The sequence below is a fragment of the Ochotona curzoniae genome, unplaced genomic scaffold, assembly GCF_017591425.1.
Source record: "Ochotona curzoniae isolate NIBS_2020 unplaced genomic scaffold, NIBS_Ocur_1.0 scaffold_3171, whole genome shotgun sequence".
Taxonomy (NCBI): Eukaryota; Metazoa; Chordata; class Mammalia; order Lagomorpha; family Ochotonidae; genus Ochotona; species Ochotona curzoniae.
Genome location: NW_024467104.1, coordinates 4,014,109 through 4,033,307, shown reverse-complemented (window position 1 = coordinate 4,033,307; position 19,199 = coordinate 4,014,109). Strand labels below are relative to the sequence as shown.

Genomic DNA, 19,199 nt, shown 5'->3' with positions numbered 1-19,199 from the left:
AAAGAAATACTGAGATGGACTCAATTAGATAGGACTTCCATGAAGCATCTTGAACAGAATGAAGTTCTTCATTTGCCATTTAACTTTCCTCCTTGACAGAGATAATGATGGTTCTTGAATATGTGTAGGAAAAGGATTTCCATCTGCCATGAGCCTGAGGTAAGTTGGATGTCAGCAAATTGATAACTAGCATGTTCTAAAATGAAGAACCGTTAAGATTTCGGACAGCATTCTGGAAAGAATTATACAGGAATATTCCTGTCATTTTAAAATCAAACTATGTGCTTTTGTAAGTTTTAGCTTCCTTTTCCTTCTCTCCCTTCCCCCTTCCATCCTTATTTCTCCCTTCTTTCCACTTCTCCCTCCTTCTCTCCCTCTCCTCTTATCCTTTTCCTTCCTTCCTTCCTTCCTTCCTTCCTTCCTTCCTTCCTTCCTTCCTTCCTTCCTTCCTTCCTTCCTTCCTTCTTTCCTTCCTTCCTTCCTTCCTTCTTTCCTTCCTCTCTCCCTCCCTTCTTCCTTTCCTTCCTTCCTCTTTCCCTTCCTCCCTCCTTCTTTCCTTCCTCTTTCCCTTCCTCCCTCCCTCCCTCTCTCCCATCCTCCCATCCTCCCTCCCTCCCATCCTCCCATCCTCCCTCCCTCTCTTCCTTCCTTCCTTCCTTCTTTCCTTCCTTCCTTCCTTCCTTCCTTCCTTCCTTCCTTCCTTCCTTCCTTCCTTCCTTCCCTCCTTCCATTTTTGTTTCTGTATGTTGAAAGACAAACACAGCACTATATGAATTAATAGTCTCTAAGGTACAGGTTGATCATATAGAGTTAGTTTTCTACTCAAGCTAAACTGCATTACTATGAAGTATAGTGTTGCATATCTAACAGCTTTTAAAAAGATTTCTTTAGCTTAGAGAAAGAGAGCTGCTGGCTTACTTCCCAGATATATCCAGAGGCTGGGTCTGGGCCAGGTCAAAGTCAGGTGTCTGGTCCTCCATCTAGGTCTCTCTAGTAGATTTCAAGGAGTCAAGTATTGGAGACCGTCATCTGCTCCTTCTAGGGTGTACATTAGCAGGAAGCTTGAGTTGGAAGTTTAAGCAGGACTCAAACCTGAATACTCCAGAATGAGATGTGAGTATTTCAGCTGGAGGCTTAACTGTTGCAATTTTGCCTGCCCCATATCCATGTTAATTTTATCTGGTCTAAGTAAGAAAACTGTTCTTGTGTGTTGGGCCTGTGTTCTTTGTCTTCACAGTATTCAGAGGTGAATTAAGAATAGGACCTTGGGGGAGTGCTATAGTGCATCTCCTCTTCCTGGCCAGCTCCTTGCTGATATGTTTCAGAAACCAGCAGAGGATTCCTCAAGTGCTGTGTCCCTGCATCTACATGAAAGAACAGGAGTAAGCTCCAGATTCCTCCCAGTTCTGATTGCTATATTCGTTTGGGGAGTGAACCAGAGGATGGAAGATCTTTCTATGTGTCCCCCTTCACTCCTCTGTTACTCTCTGCCTTTCAAATAAGTAAATACATCTTTATAAAGGGAATGAGACTCACAAGCATGAATGTGTGGAATGTTTTTCTTTGCCTTTAACCAGAATGACATATATAGATAAAATATATGTATAATTGGTTATAGGTTGAACATTTCAAAAAGCAATATTAGCTTTCTATTTTACTACTTTCCAAACTTTATTGGAAGATGGTTAGTTATCATTTAGTATCTGTAATAGATTTTCTATATCACAAGTCCTTTGGAATGACATCTAATTCCCATGTTTTAAAAGGTAAGAAATTTGGCAGAGTAAACAAAGATGCAGCCTCTCATTGATAAGAGAAAGTGGAAAATCAGGATAATTTTATCTTCCTAATTAATATGATCAGATTAATTAAAAATAGAATTTATTAAAGGAAAGCTGCTTGCAAATTAAGATGGGGAATAAACCAAGCTATATTTATGGAAGGGTAAATAAATTGATGAGGGTGGGATGCAGACTGTGGTGATGAGTAACAGGAAGTAGGGTTGAGAAACTAGATAGCGCTACATTGTTACAGGAAATGAATATTGTGTTGCAACATCAGGCTCTTGTGCTGTATGTGTGATATGAAGAAAAGGAGGACCAAGAATTCTGAAGCTGGATCTGTCCATTAGAGATTAAGCAGTGGTTGTGATTGAAGCAGAAAATGAGTTTATTGTGGAAGGTTTGTGACATCTTTCCCAACTACCCAGTTGTGCCAAAATCTTGATTTCTGAAGGCACTAAAGTTCTACAAGTTGACATCTTAAAATCTGTCCTCCCAAGTTTTGAGACTCAATGATGATTCCATATCCTTATACCTGGTAATAACCCCAACAGAAATTTTTGTTTTCAAGACATTGTCTGCTGAATGAAACAGACCTGAGTTAGAAATTATCATCAGTTGACGAGAGAACCATGCCATGTAATGACAGTAAGTGCAGTGTTTCCAATTACTTACAGTCACACTTTAGAGATGACACTATTTATGTGTAAACTCTTATCAAATAGGTTTCATGTTGGAAATGACTAGCTTCTAATTCTCCAAAGGAGATGTGCAATACTCACTGCATTTTTATCTTCTTGCACTTCTTGTCCAGCGTGTCACTTTAATTGACACCAGTAACTCCAAGAGTGTGAATAACAACAAATACTCTGAAAGGAGTTTACCACATGTCTGCATCCAAAAATAAATGCACGTTACTTACAAATATCTAGAGCTCAGGACTTTAACAAAAACATCATAAAAACATAGAACAAAGAAAAGTAGAGTAGAAAAACTACTCCCTACACCCTCTACTCTCAACAATTGAATATTTTAAAATATTTTCCTTGATCATAATGTTAATAACTGATAATCTTGAAGGTGGTAACTGAAAAATTTCAAGTAGATAACTAGAATGAGAACAACTTATTGTGTATTGCTTCCCTTTTTGTGGGGGCACTGTGGATAAGATCATCAAATGTTTACTGAGAACTATGAATCCCTAAGAGAAGGTAGAATTGAGATACTGATGCATTTCAGAATGATAGAACTTATTTTTAAGGTAAGTACATAAAATTTGCCTTGTTATTAGGAAAGGACTCTAAGGAGAACTTAACAATGAAGGCAAACAAAGTTTGAATCTGTACTCTGAGTTTGACACCAGGGTGTCGGTATCCAAGGCATGACTCTTGGTTTCTGATATTGTGACTCTTGACTCTAAGCCAACGTTCACTCCTAGCCTCATAAGATAGTTGGACTGGAAACAAAAATACAGAATTAGGCAATAATGGAAGCCTTCCCTCTTCAGTACCTGAAGTGTTTCTGTGACAAGGCCACCATGGGCTGTTCGGATCAATATCCAGTAACAACACCTTTTAATGGCAACTGTGGCAACAGAAAGTATGGGCATGCTAATGGACTGCTAAGATGCTCTAGGAGTCTATCATCCAAGGGTTTGTGGATGGTATTGAACCTCTGTTGCTTAAAGGCCTTGAAATCAACCTGTAAAGGGCATCAAGAGGATCCCCTCAGTTTCTTGCTCATATGAGCATTGGCAGCTTTAGGGATGCACTGGACAAATGAATAGTTAATACCATAATTACATGATTGTCCAACAAAATTAGTTGTAACTATCATGAAAATAGGATCTTCAGTGATATTATGATGTTTGTTTTATATAGTTTATTTGTTATGCCATTTTAAGATATCTATCAGTCACAAAATTTTAGCATTCCTTAAAGCACTAAAATGGTCCTTAGCTGTACCACTGGCTGGATTTCTGTTATGTTTTAATTTTGTGTGGTAGAATCATGTGCAATGTAGATAATCCTCATGAGAGGAAGTTCTATGCCAGTGAATCACTCTGTGATTCCCAAACAAGTTACTTAACATTTGTAAACCTGCTTCTTTATTCAATCATGGATATAATTCCCTGAGGAAGTTTGTAGTGCCACTCACCATAAAAATCAGTATTGAAGCTACAAAGAAATAAGAATAATCCTGCACAAACGCAATCTGCTTTGGGACTAGCTAAGTGACTAAAATGTATGGGTTCTGAATTAAACAGCTTTTTGGTTTTGGCCAGGCACTTAAAAAACAGGCAAGTTCCAAGGAGATTTAATTCAGAGAAGTTGGTTTATAGGTTTTGATCTCTGTCAAGTGCTGGGCAGGTAAAATAGTGGAATGATAGGAATCCAGTGGCCCTGGTGGTTTTAATTGCCATACCAATCTGCCTAACACCAACTGCCACTTCCTAGCACTCCTAGCACCGTATTTCCATGGCAGTAGCTCTATATAGGTATGTGCACATACAGTTAAGTGTGTCTATATCCAAGAACCACCTGAGCAGAAACTGATACAGAAGCACATGCGTGGACATGCATCTGTCTGCTTAGGCAGATCTGTTGACAGACTGAAATACAAATTAGGCAGTGCAGAACTCTGTGTTACACATAGTATACTATATACACATAGAAAACAAAGTATGTAGGCATTACAAAGTACAAACCCATACAGAGTTCAACTTTATTTTGTCCATCCTGATGGACTGATATTTAATATAAATATTAAATATCACGACTGATATTTAATATAAATCACGGAGATACAAAAGTTTCCCAAGCCTTGCTTAATTTTTTAAGGTAGGTCCAGGATTAAATACAGTGTTTTCTGACACAAAGGACACAAAGTATCAATGCTTATAATACTTACTCTTTAGTTACTTGAGGTTTTGGGGAGTCCTAGGTTTAGAACATAACTTGTGTCTTGAATCACATTTGTAATAGGTGAACATTTCAAAGGGTAAGTTAACGAGGAGGGTCATTTGTATGACTTGCATGATACTTAAATACCTTGATCACTCTCCAAAGAATTTAATACATAATTTTAAAATTATGAAGAAATTATCACAGACACATGATACTTACATGTACCCAAAGATGTCTTCTTACACCAAAACTAACCAAAAAAAGCTCGAATACAATTATCAGCACACCGATAGATGCAACAATAGCACTGATGATGTGCGTTGCTATTGCGTAAGTCAACTGTAACAATAAAAGGCATTTGGTTATGGATGAATGCCTCACTAGTAGCTACATTCACATAGAACAATCACACAAATTCTGATCTTCCTAGAATATTAACACAATTCACGAGACTGAACTACAGATTTTTCAGGTTGTTAAAAAAAACAAAAATTTTGGAGACACTAATTCTAGCATGAATGTCCTTATTTCTTCACAGACTGCCTATTCTGTCTTATGGAGAGCATGGTCTATTTTAGCAGCTAAAGAGGCAGAGAAAAATAACCTTAAGAAAGTCTCGGACTATGGAAGAAGACAGATGAATACAGATTAAACATGAATAGACTGTGAAAAGTGCTGGCAATATAGGAAAATCCACAATATTGCAAAGTTTCAGATTATCAGAAAAATAAGTCCAATTTACTGGTATGGTTCATTTTGGAGCAGGTGCATGAGTGGTGGGGAATCTTCTTGTAAAGACTTATGCTATCTAGCCAGACTTTAAGATTTTATTTTGAAAATGGTGGAGAACTGTCTAGCAGGAGGTGCTGACTCTGCTTTCATACCACACACTTACTATACTATCTACTCTAGATAATACATATTTGTATAACGTTGTAGAATTGAACTTTGTCCATATTTATTTGATCAGTGATAAGTCATGGGATGATTGTTACTGAGGAGATTCTTCTGGTAGTTATTCCTTGTTTGATTTTGTATTAACACATTTTTAAAAATCTGAGTTATCTTAAACTAACTGGATTCTAAAATCAATTTTATAAAAAAGTATACATTCACCTAAAACACTACTACATGTTGTACACTAATATTAATTGATTTATTCTGTTGGAACAAATACCCCTTAGTGAAAGCAAAACAAATGAAACAAATACTAATTAATTCTTTTTATAACATCAATATGCAACATTTTTATGTAATAAATTATAGTATTGTAATTCTATGTTTAAAATAAAGTATTTGGTGAATTTTCAGTTATTTGGACAAATGATTATGCCAAAAACCATTAAATGGGTTTCATGTTCCCTCTGAAATCATTTAATTGAATATTAAGGGCTTATTTTTTGTTCTAAAGGCTTATGTTTCTGATATTAAGCTAATAGCACCCTGCTTTGAATACTGCAGCACTGTAGTAAGTTTTAAAGTCAGGAAGGAATCTGTGAGAATACATGCCTTCAAACTTGAGTTTTAATTTCTTGTTTACTTAGAGTCTCAAAGTCAGCCAGAAGTGATTGAGTGTGTTCTTCGTATTTCTCAAGATTTGCATAGGGTAGCCTTTTACGTATGTTAAGCTCTTTCTTTTTAAGATGATCTAGACTTGCGGAACTGAACATTTTTATGGGGAACAGTACACTATCTCTACGCACATGTATACAATGTAAACCCATAAATTCATACAATTAGCGTTTTATTATCTTTATGTTTGTAACCCATCAGCTTCTCTCTTCCAATTTTTATACCGTATAAATACATTTTTATGAAAAATGGTTGCCTACCTGTGCTATTGAACATTAGCACCTGTTATTCTATATAATTATTATTTTTAAAAATTTATTTTGAATATTTGAATTTTGTGGTACAATTTCGTGTAGACTGGGATTCCCCCTCAAATTCTCACCCCCAACAGATTTTCCCCATGTTGCTACAATAGTATAGTCCTCCTTATGGAGTCATAATTCCATCAGTCTCTTATTTAAGTGTGCCCCAATATATATAATTATTTTGATACCCGTTATTCAGCATCTTTCTATGTTCTCTTGTCTCACGCCTCTCTAACAACCATGAGTCTAAGACGAAGATCTGATCAATGTTTTTTTTTTTTTTTAATTTTCACATGAAGGAGAATATGCAGTAACAGTCTTCCTGTTAGGGACTGTTTCACTTAACATGAATATCTTTGGTCCATCCATGTTGTTGAAAATGTCATGGTCACATACTTTTGTACACTTTAATATTATTCCATTATACGTACATATATGTGCATATATATGTCACATTTTCTTTACTTTGAATAATTTTAGATCTCCAAGAACATTTCAGAACTCTTCGAAGCTTTTTATGATTGTCTAGTTAAATTCCTTTGAAATTTCCGGTTTGGTCTTCCCTGAATCCATAGCTCCTGCAGCCATTCTATTGCCAGATTGATAGTGTATAAGCCACCTAGTTCTGTGGCTTTTTTAAAAAATTGAAATTGTGTCAAAGCAATAGTTACATATCTTAGAATCAGAGAGCTTTCAGTTCACAAAGTAGTGAGCTGTGCTCAGAGGATGTTGCTTTTATGCCTTATATAGGGGACCTGGGATAGGTGGAAGGTTGGGTGGGGCTTCTCCCTTTATCTCCTCCCTTACCTCAAATACAGAAAAAAGTAATAATTTGGAAACAATAGTCTTACCCACTTTCCTGTAGCCCGTGACCCTCTGTGCCATGGCCAACTATGTAAAGATCATCAAATAAAATAATTACCAAAAAAAAAAAAAAAAAGAGAGAGAAGATGTTGCTTTTAACAGAGCATCAAGTGATCTCAATCCTACCTGTTTTATTCTTCCTCTCTCTCCGTAACTTTGATTTTCAAATAAACAAATCAATCTTTAAAAATGGAAGAAAAGGGGGGCCCACGTCATGGTATAGCAGATAAAGTTGCCATATGGACATCTGTGCTCCAGCTGCCCCCTCCTGATGATCTGGGAAAAGCAGCAGAGGGTGGACAAAGTACTCGGGCCCATGTGGGAGAACCGCATGCAGCTTCTGGCTCCTTAGTTCTGGCCACTGTGGCCAGAGAATGGAATATGCATATCTCTGTTTCTCCCTCTCTGTAATTCTTTCAAATAAAAATTTTAAAAGTCTTTTACAAAACTGATGTAAGTCCTCTGAGTTGACTGTCATACATATTTCAGGCTTTTCATGGAACTCGTGTTGAGTAGCTGGAGAGCCTCTAATGAAAACATCTCTGAACTCTTGCATTTTTCTGAGGCTTTAGTCATATTTTTCTGTGTATTTTATGCATTTTGGTGTCCTGGAAATTACTATTAGTTGTTTTGCTAGTATGCTCTCCAGTTTTCTGTTCATGAGTTAACAGAATCCCTTACTCTGTCATTTCAGAAGTTTGTCTCCTTGCATTAAAGTAAATCAGAATAATCTAAACTCTGTTAACACCTCACATGCAACGTCTATCACACAATTAAAAGTTCCTTAGAAGTGAAGTGGCAAAAAGGGCATTTGGTCATTTCAAAAAAGTCACATCTGCGTGTCAAATCTGCCATTTTAATTGTAGAATTTATTAATCAAAATATAACTTCTTGATCAACCTTATACATTAGAATTGTTATTTTTAATTTTAAAGTCTCCTATCTTTTAAAAAATATTTATTATTATTATTTCTTTATTTGGAAGGTAGTTACAGAGGCAGTGGAGAGACAGAACGAGATCTGCCATCCGGTGGCTCACTCTTCAGGGGGCTGCAAAGGCCAGACCCAGGCTGATCCATAGTTGGAACCAGGAGCTTCTTCCTGGTCTCCTGCGTGGAGGACTAGGGCTATCCTCCCTTGGGGGCTGGATTGGAACTGGAGCCCCTAAGGATGCCAATGCCATAGGTGGAAGTGGCTTCTATTTGAATTATTTTTATTAATGAAACATGAAAGTTCAGTCGTGGTGGTATAGCCTTTTAAGGGGGATGAGAAGGTGAAATAGCAACTTATGTTCCTTGTATTTTTAAAGTCCATCCTTTAAAATTTTGGGATATATTTCTGGTGACACAAACCACAATGCTGCCTTCTTACTTTTATTCAGCAAATCCAGTTCTAGGGCAGCTATAAGCATTCTGACTTACCACTATTCTTGAACCAGTCCTCTCTGCTAACACTGCAAAGAATCCTGAAACACTAAACTAAAAAAACAGAGAACACTTTCATTAGCATTGAGTCATACTTTTTCAGTACAAACACATTAATAATAAGAGAGTTCTGAAATACTGAAATGTAAAAAAAAAATACCATCTTATTTCTTTACTGAGATTGTTGGGAATAACAACCAGGGAACTTGCAAGCTTTATAGAGATGGAAGAAATCCATCCATGAAACCTTTGGCCACTAATGCATGCCATCTGCTGGGAATGGAGTTTTTGGAACATCTTGAAGTTACTTTGTGGAAGAATGAGCTTGGATAGAAAATTCACCTAGTTTTTGTTGACCATAATTTTTTGAGCCCATAGGGTAAACTACAAGATGATATAGTCGATGATTTAATGTTCAAATAGTTTTCATACATTAAAATATCTTATTTATGGGAAAATATTATTGAGAAAATGTTCAAGCTTCAGCTCACTCATTTAGATGTAAGGATCACAAGATATATCTTCCATGAGCAATTAATTTTAAGAAGTTTCATCATTTTCTGACCCCTAGTAGAAAGATGGAAGTTGAAGCATATCAGAAATTAATTTTTTTCTCATCGGCTTAGCTTTAAAAAATACATTTATTTATGTGAGATCAGGGGAGGGTATGAAAAGGGAGCAAGGGAGAGAGGCAAAAAGATAGGGAAGCATGGAGAGGGAGATTGTATCTTCCCCAGAGGCCCACAATGATGAGGATAGGACCTGGGAAGAAACGGGCACTGGAAAAATGTAATCCAGGTCTCCCTTGTGGGTGACAAGAACCCAGTTACTTTAGCTACTCCCATTGTCTCCAGGATCTGCATTAGCAGGATGTGGAGCCAGGTACTGAGAGCAGTGCTCTCCTATGAGGTGCTGGCATATTCCCTTCTAGGCTACATGCCTGCTTCCCAGTGGTGCAGTATTCTTTTCTCAGAAGAGTGGACACAGTGACATGTCAATGCTAAGTAACGTTTTGGAGCCAGAGGGTTTGCGTTCCTTTCACTTTGCTTTCTCTGCTGCCGTCTTACTTTGCTTTTTGACTGGTACAGCAGCTGTTCATATTGTCTACAGCATTCTGTTACTCTAGTGTGTTGTAGCAGTTACGCATGTGCATTATTTGCGTTAAATCTGTCACTTCCACCTTAGCTAAGACTTTAACTACATTTTCCAAAATAGTGTACAGCTCCTGATTAAAACTGGACAGAGTAAAACCTTGGGTGGTAGTTGGGAGGCCAGAAGGGGAAGCAAAAATTGCTACTGTCGTGAGGACATAGTGATCAGACATGGTGACTATGACTCCATTTGTTAATCTGTTCTTCTTCCTGTGTCTTCCAGAGGCAATATTTGAGTTTTCTCTATGGACTTATTAGACTGAATTACACTTTCAACTCATCCATCCGTACTAGCACTTTAAGGCAACAGCAGAAATGTTTATTGACTGTCTTTAGGATTCTCTAACTCTCCTTTCCTTATTTCCTCTTCCCTAGAAACACATTTTGTAGGCTATAATTCTCATATTCCTGTAAGTCTTACATGCTTTCTTTACAAAAATCCGAAATTGATTGAAACCAGGGCTTTGTAACCAGGTCCAAAATTCAGACAAACAACAGGCATTACAGATTTTTAGTGCTTTCTGTTGTAAAGTCTACTTCAGTGTATGTTACTTAAGATCTTTCCTAGAACTCTGAAATGATTTCTACCATTTTCCAGGTACTTATAGGAACTATTCTACAGCAGCCAAACAATACTGTTTTTCCTTAGAATCTTGGCCTTTCTTCTGTTGCTTTCTTCATCAAAAAAAAAAAAAAAAAAGCCTGCTCCCAAAATAAAAGGCTTAAAAGCCTAAAAACCAACAGAAAAACCTCCTACCAGAACAATGTTTCCAATTTTAATCATGATTATAAACAAACTGCTATAGCTATTGACTTTATGTTGTTAAGGCTTTTCCATGAAGTACAAAATGAGTACATGTACCTAATTTCCACCTGCTGCTCTGCTTCAGATGAAAAATTCATTTAAGAATTTTTAAGCAATAATAACTTAAACACATTTTTATAGTTAAATCATAAGTTGTCTCAAATGTTTCCTAAATTTATAAAGGGCTCTAAAAGAGGATTTAGGAAACAGACCAGTTCATGTGCACAAGGAAAATCTTGATTCCTCTTGAAGATAAACTATTTGTAATACTTCCATTTTCTCTATTAGTACTTCTAATCTTGTCAGTCCTGGCTGATGTTTTGCAAGACAAACATGGTCTCATGTGACAAGGATGTCCTGAAACTTGTAGCTTGAAATCACTCCTCAAGAAATTCCAATCATCTTTTTCTCCCATGTAGTTTATAGTCTTCTAATACATTACTCTTTGTTGGCATAAATGCTCCATAGGGCCTAAGATCTTTGTTTTGTTCATTGATGTGTACCAGGCACTCAGAACAGCACCTAACATATGGTGAACATGTAATAAACATTGGATAAGTGCTCAAGTTTCAAATATATCATTACTGCAATGGCTTCACTAGGGCTTTTGTCAATGACAAGGGCATACATTTGCTACCTTTTCCTTTATTATATCCTCTTTTAAGGACATTAGAACTTCATTCTTTCTGTCAGACACAATAAAGGCTAATTTTGAAATCTATGTTGAAAATTTCAGATTTTTCTTGGACTAACAGAACAAAATCATTTAAGTTCATTTCCCCCTTTACATGTTCTACATATCCCAGTATTTCATCAACAGTTAGACTTCTTTGTCTTGTTTCAGTAATAAATTATGCCATGAAGATAATTGAATAATAATCAACAATTTTCTGTTTCTGCAGAAAGTTACTTACGCATCTCACCGTTGTTTCCTGTATCTAAGTAGAACATGGAAGAAAGTCCTTAGAAAATTAGACTCTTAGCCCCGGCACAATGGCTCAATGGCTACTTTCTCACTTTGCAAGTGCCAGGATCTTATATGGGTGTCAGTTTGTGTCCTGGCTGCTCCACTTTCCAACCAGTTCCCTGTTTACAGTCTGGCGTAGCAGTAGAGGATGACCCAAAGCTTTGAGACTCTACATCCACTTAGGAGACTCAGAAAAGCTCTTGGCTTCTGGCTTTGGATTGACTCAATTCCAGCCATAGTAGCTATTTGAGGAGTAAACAGGCAGATGGAAGCTCTTTCTTTCTGTCTTCTCTCTAAATCTGATCTGCCTTTCCAATACAAATAAATATTTTAAAACAATAGAATCTTAGGTGAAAGATTATTGTGAATCTAAGATTTCTTATATTAGTAGAGTCCATTTTAACTAAATGTAACAGTGAGTTCCTTTAGAATAAGGACAGTGCATTGTTAGTGTTTCTCTTCCTTTTTTTTTTTTTCCCTAAAAAAGACTTATTTGAAAGAGTGACCAAGAAGGAACACATGCAAATTTTCCAGCCTCTGTTTCATTCTCTAAATGCTCACAACAGCCAAGTCTGGGCCAGGCCAAAGCCTGGAACCATGGACTCCAACCTGGTCTCCCACATATGTGTTACCTATAGTAGCATCTTCTAGAGACTTCCCAAGCATATTAGCAGAAAGCTTGATTGAAAGAAGTACAGCATCGACTCAACCGGCCCTTCAGTTTGGGAAACTGGTATCACAGCAGCTAGTTAATCAACCGTGCCACGATGCTTGCTTAGAAATAATAGTTAAATATAATAAATAATTAATTATTGAATAACAGAGTAGATGGTATACTCACAATACAAGCTGACCAAAAGGGGTATCCTAGTAATGTTGTTATAGGAAGAAATGATGCTTCAAATACCATCAATTGTGAGACCAATAAATTCACCCAGAGCAATCCCAAGCAGTGAAGACTGATACCAGTCATCATTTGTATGGCCTGGAAGAAAAAATATCATTAATCATTTGCAATTCTAAGATATCCTTGACAGAAACATACTTCAAGAAAAACAAAGTTGGAGAAAGAGTTAACAGTATTTCAGGGTTCCCTACATTCAATGGAAATGAATAGATCTTAATATTTCAGGGTCACTGCAGATACAGGAGTCCAATCCTGGCGCTTATATCATGGTTAGAGTGGCGAGAACACTGTACCATGCTTTGGTTCTTGCATGGAGTCTTCCCAAAATAAAGGAGCTTTCATCGTCCCTGGGTTTGGGAGCTGCCATGCAATTGTCTTGGCTACAAGGTGTGCCAACCAATTTACTTTGACTCTGTTTTCTGTGGGATATTTCCACTACTGTTTGTGAAAACATGATCAAGGATAGCAGCCTGTCAGGATCCTGGTGATATTTAATAGGAAATCCGCTAGAAATGAGAAAGTGTCTCTCATTCCAACGGGCAAGCAACATGAGGCATATTTAAGAGTTGTTTAGATGTTAATCGACTTTCTCCTTGCTCAGCTTGAGAGCTCTAGTGCTGCCCTCAAGCTGCCCTCATCCCTGCCGTTTAGACATTTATACCTAGAGGAGGAAGAGAATTAATGCTTCATTCTAGGGTTTAAATTGCATATCTTGCTCAGTGGGTTCCTTGTTCCAGGGCTTGCTTCTTTAATTCTTCTCTCATTCTTCTAATCTCATCCATCCCCATCTTACATGACATGAAACTTTCACAAACCTTCTACAACATACTTATACCTTCATTTCCTCAATCCAACTGTTTTTTTTTTTGCATCAAAATCCTTTCTTAAACTTACTTCATCACAAATACATTCCCATGTTTAAAAGTTCCTTCACAGCTTTGTTCCGTTAACTACAGAGTTGGTTCTCAAACTTTGTGGTTTTGTAGCCCTATTAGGAAGTAGAGAAGAGCCTTACTGCTTTGTGATATCTCCTCAGTAGGGATAAAAAACATTTGTCCATATATTGAGAAACAATGGCCTGAAGATGGGTGTATTTTAGGTTTCTATACAAGGACTATTGAAAGAAATGTAGCCTAGTATGGCAGCTGTAGATCATTCTTGCCCTGGGTTAACTATGTCTGTGGATTGATTTCTGTCTCAACCAAGGAAGGCACAGAGTCTGTCCTGGGGCTATAATGATGATGGCTCCTATTTAAGCCATGCTTCCCTCCACAGAGGAATTGGGCTCTAACATGTGATTACACAGTCATGAGCGAAAAGCACATTCCTACAGATACAATGAAAAGGCCAAGAGAAGCACCTAATCAACATACCTCTCATGGTTGTCCAGAGGAGAAAAGGCCCAGACTTGAGGAAAGGCCTGAATATGTGGCTCCAACGTCTTGGAGGAAGTCTATCTCCCTCCTTTTACCACTAAGATTACTTTGGATTCCTAGATGTCAATGGAAGTCCAGGATGGGGCTGAGCTAGGGGAGTACTAGGGCCCTTCAGCACATTGCACCCATTTTTGGGAAGGGATCTGGACCAAGGGTCCCTAACCTTCAGGGACAGTGTGTTTGTCAGTGATCTCCTTCACAGATAGGACAAGGCTGTGGAGGCCTTTCCTTCATATGAGGGGATTCTTTTTTGAAGTGCCTTAGTTGCCCACAACCAAAGCATTTGGGAGCCACCTGGGAATCTCATCATCGGTACAGCTGGCAGCCATTGGTGCCCCTAGCTTTTTCTCTCTTCCCGCATTGTTGTTTGTTTTCCTGATCGTGACTTTAAAACTTCAAAGTGGTGATCGTTGGGAGACTATCTAGGGAAGTTTCAGGTCCTGTAGCTAACTTTTGAAGCGTTCTTTTAATAATCTGAAACATACTGAGTGATGAATTGACTTTTTGTTTTTTTCTTTCCAGGATTCCAATTTTATACATGCTAGATATATTATGGTCTCACATATCCCTGGAGGTCTGTTACTTTACTTTTGTTGTCCAAATTGGACAATTTTATTTCTTCTACCTTTGGCTCCATTGATTCTTCTGTGTTTCCTGTACTGTACATTCAAGGTTACTATTGGTAAGTAATGCTTGGTCCTGCCATTTTTTTTTTTTTTGCAAGAAATCCTATTTTGTGTTTCACATTTTGGTTGTATTTTTTATTTGGAGATTTTTTTTTTTGCCTTCACATTCTCTCATGATGCTGTCTATATGAGAACGGATTAATATCCAGGACCTATAAAGAGCTCAAGAAAAATCAGTAACAACAAAAGAAGCAATCATTTTTCAAAGGATAAAATACAAATGGCATACACCTGAAAAGATGCTTAGCATCACTAGTCATTAGGAAAATGCAAATAAAAACCGCAATGAGATTTCACCCGATTCCAGTTAGAATGGTTATCCTCCAAAAATAAAAAATATAGCAAATGCTGGTGAGGGATAGGGAAAATGGTATCCACCCTAGTGCACCTTTGATGGGAATGTAAACCTGTTCACCATTACGGATAACAGTATGGAGAGTTCTTAGAAATCTGAAAATAGATCTATCTACCTTATGGCCCAGCCATTCCACTCCTGGGAATTTATCCGAAGAAAATGAAATAAGCATGTGAAAATTTATCTGGGGCTAGCCTGATAAGCTAATTCTCTGCCAGCAGCACTGGCACAACATGGGGACTACTTCTATCTGTACTGCTCCATTTCCAATCCAGTTCACTGCTTATGATTAAGATGTTGGTTTCTAAGGGCTATGGGGTGACAATGTGAGGGGTTATTGTTGACTAGGTAAGGGTTTGTTTTACAAGAAGGTAGACATCCTGGGAATGGATGGTGGAGATCATAGCACAACAGTATAGATGCACTCACTGCACACTTTATGAATTTTTCCCATAAATGTAAAATGATATTATTTAAAAATGCCATTTGTTTGAATATTTTCTAATTCAGTGCTGAAAGGGCATGGAGGCATAGCTTTGCTATGCCTAGGTGGTAGTGGAAAATTACATTCCTTATCTGCCTGCAGCTGACATATAGAGGAGAGTGGTGACAGTATATGCCTGAGTGGGGATGGACATTCAAGATCCTTGGGGAAGGGAAGGGATACCTTGGGACAGCCAAGTAGAGATCTAGGATTCTGGATGTACTTTGATTGTGGAGGTGGAGAGGGGCAATAGTATTCCTTTCTATTTGTCCAGGGTATGACAGCTACTATCCAGATGGTTTATGCATTTCTAGGATGCCCTTTTCCTAGGTCTTACTGGTTACAATGAGCTTTCCTTGGGGGCTCTTTTTCTTGATAAAGTTTTGGGATTGCTAGCTTCTTGAGTACTAAGTTTGAGAAAAAAGCAATAAAAAGAAAACCCAGGAATCTTACGTCATTATATGTCATTCTTTGAGTTTCACATTCCTCAGGGCTTTTTCTTTGTCTTTACTTTCCAAAATCACCTTCTTCCTCCCTCCACTCTCTATGTAAGGACTTTTTCTCATCAATTTTCATATAATATTAATTCAAAGAGAATAAATTAAATGTAGTTCAGGAACACAGTTCTACAACGATGATGATACTTATCCAGTTTAGTGTTAATTAATGTTAGAATTACAGAGCAGTGAATCTACTCTATCTTGTCAGGATATTTATTGGATAATTCCCAAATCGGATGCCAATTTGCATGATGTAAGATATCACTATAAAGAGAGTAATGATTTATTTGCCTTCAGGTATCACTTCCACTATTCCTCGCAAATTACCAGGACACATAGGTGGATAAAGAGCTTAAGAATTCAGATCTTCAGCATTGTAACATTGGGAATGAAGAGAGGAAATCCTGGGCTCTTTGCTTGATTGATATAAATCTCTTATTACAATTGTGGCAGAGGATTATGTAGATCTCAACTAAATATGGGGAATAATATATCTGAAATGTTGAAAATTTTTCTTGAAATTTGATCTTGCTGGTGTGACTCCCAATAATCTCACAGCAGCATCCAACACAATGGGTGGATAATGCAACAAAATAAGTGGACACATGCCATACTAGTGGATTGGCTGATAAAATAGTGGTGTGGAAAGCATTGTCCTTTCTTGGTCACTGTCCACCCAGCTCTATGGTCTGTAGCTTCTGAATGTGGCCTCCATAATCTGACACTCTCATTTAGGATCATGTCATTATCAGCTTAGATTGAAATCATTTCTTGATGTGAAAGAGATTTTTTTTCTGTTAATTTCCAGACTCAGGGGATATTTTCTGAGGTTATGAGTAGGCTGTGATGGTGCCAGTTGCATGATTTTTGATTTATGATATACTCTGTGTGTGTGTGTGTGTGTGTGTGTGTGTGTGTGTGTGTGTGAACCACAGATGCCATGTGACCATTTCAGGACATTTTGTTGACTCTCCTGCATTCGAGGAGTTCATAATAGAGGTAGTTAGAGTCTTCCCTTATAACAAGGTAGCCATTATTCACTCAAGTAATATTTAGTTCTTACCCCCAACATTCTTGTTTCCTCTCGTAGCTCCATGCCGGATGTTGGGGCTAGGCCTTGGATTGAATCTTGGGGCATGTCTCACTAAAATACTGTAGAAAAATAAGACAATGAATGTTTTTCATTTGTATAGGAAAACATAGAAGTAAATAATGCTGGTTGCTATGCTTCAATTAGAATGTAGTGGCTGCCCCAATTCCACCAGCCCCTCTAAAAATTACCCATATCCCCACATTCACAAAATCAGAGAAAAAAGGGTCATAGTTTATTCTCTTCCTCATTATGGTTTTCTTCCAAATGAAAGTCTGGTTCAGGGATTCTTACTGGAAGAAATCATGTCACCTACCTACACTAGCTTAATAGATGGCTGGAAAACAAAGTTCTGTGTGTATTTCTTTGTAATGATGGGTTTCATAAGTTAGGGACCAACAAAACAGGAAGGATGTTTAATAGGCAAGAAAATGACAAAGCATCGATAGCTTTGATCAAAACTGTGACCACTTTTCCTTTTGTATAATTACATATCAATCTTGTACACTTCTTTTTCTGGAGAATTATTTCTTGATCTCTGATGACTGCAACAGATGTGAACATCTAACTCATGCTAGGGTCATGGTATTCTCTTTCCAAGACTTTTTGACTTGTCTCTGGGGATATATGGAAATGTTGGGGCTGTGACATTTGCCTGTTCTGACAGAGCAGCAGAGAAAGAATCTTTTGAGCTTGAGAACAGAAGGAGGATTCCTAGATAATTTTCTATGTAAAGGTTCTTCTAGATTTCTTGCTCACATCTTGAATTTACATTACGTAAATATACCTGTTTGTTACAGTAAGTATGCATCAGTGTTGCTAAAACTAGTAAGGGGTAATTTCTGTCTCTTCAACAAATTCTTGTTTAAACTACATTTACTTAATTTTTCTCACGGGGCTTTGATGATCTATTCTCCAATTCTCCAATATGTGATGGCTCTTCTTTTTCAGTTTCTTACCTTATAACTATATTTGAAGTTCTGATCTTGTTTACAAATTTTCCATCTGAACCCATAAGGCTTCAAGTGACCCTTGAAATAGCCTACTCACCCCGAAACTGAGGAAATAATAGAATGGAAAGAATCAAACTTGAGTTCAAATCTTACCAGTTACTAGATGACCTAGTCCATAATGTTGACTCGTGCAGAGCTTCTTTTCATGGCACCACAAACAAAAGTGATTGAGGAGCCCACAGAGGATTGAAACTCAAAGGGCCCAGGGCCATGGATGACTACACTGACTTGATCACGGGATCAGAAGGCTGTGTCTGTAGGTGGCGATCTTAGCTCCAGTTCCTGTGACCCCGGGAGGGCAACAATTTGCTGGTGGACACCGCTTCCTTGATGGTGCCCCTCATTCCCCCTTCAGGGTTCCAACGCGGTTGTGGCTAACAGCGCGGACGGCAAAGGGCGCCCCACGAGGAAACGCACGAGGATCCTGGCGCGGTGGGGGCCTCGGAACTTCGCTGAGCCTGCTAGGTCAGGGGTGCGTGGGGATGTGGAGCTGATTTTCCAGATGGCTGCTTCTGTGTCAAACAAAAGCGCTCCTCCTCATTTTTTTGTCAATTTCAACCTAAATGTCTCCTTGCTACAACAGAGGCAACTGTCTACACTGCCTCTTAGGCTCCTGGTATCACCTGCTTATTTCCTAGTGTTTATTTCCCAAACTTCTTTCCAATAATTGTTTAAAACTTACACATCATTTATGTCTTCATCTAGTCCTGTAAAAGTAGAGGTCTTGCATACAGAGCCTAAAACAAGACTGGATGCCCAGGTATATGCTAATTGAATATAAGGAACAAAAATGATTTCAGGACCTTTTTTTTTTTTTGGTCAAAATAGAGGTGATGTGGCTGGATAGTACTGAAAGTATGTCTAAAAATGTAATGTGAAACGAAAGTATGCCATTCTAAAAATAATATATTAAAAATAGGACACTGGGTGTGGAACACAGGCAGGAGGTTAGG

At 37.8% G+C, this 19,199-nt stretch overlaps 1 protein-coding gene across 2 annotated transcripts; it reads right to left on the bottom strand.

Moving 5' to 3' along the window:
• Positions 1-18,613, bottom strand: LOC121172362 (high affinity immunoglobulin epsilon receptor subunit beta-like). Of its 2 annotated transcripts, none has more exons than XM_041004224.1 (7): positions 18,340-18,613; positions 17,207-17,295; positions 12,617-12,760; positions 8,850-8,906; positions 4,907-5,026; positions 2,564-2,672; positions 1-232 (listed from the first exon to the last, which is right to left on the bottom strand). In XM_041004224.1, exons 2-6 carry the CDS (start codon positions 17,279-17,281, stop codon positions 2,571-2,573), a joined length of 498 nt encoding a protein of 165 aa, XP_040860158.1. In that variant the 5' UTR covers positions 17,282-17,295; positions 18,340-18,613; the 3' UTR covers positions 1-232; positions 2,564-2,570. The 2 variants fall into 2 exon arrangements, with proteins under 2 accessions (XP_040860158.1, XP_040860159.1); XM_041004225.1 differs by lacking the exon at positions 18,340-18,613 and adding an exon at positions 17,725-17,947 and having other exon boundaries at positions 7-232.
• Positions 18,614-19,199: the final 586 nt, after the last annotated feature.

What these genes read in the sequence shown, in the direction of transcription:
- LOC121172362 (XM_041004224.1), bottom strand. Translation starts at nt 17,281, where the DNA reads ATGCCCCAAGATTCAATCCAAGGCCTAGCCCCAACATCCGGCATGGAG. An exon ending in AGGAAACAAGAATGTTGGGG is followed by an intron (nt 12,761 to 17,206) that starts GTAAGAACTAAA and finishes TTTTTCTTCCAG; the next exon opens with GCCATACAAATGATGACTGG. An exon ending in GGACTGGTTCAAGAATAGTG is followed by an intron (nt 5,027 to 8,849) that starts GTAAGTCAGAAT and finishes TTATTGTTACAG; the next exon opens with TTGACTTACGCAATAGCAAC.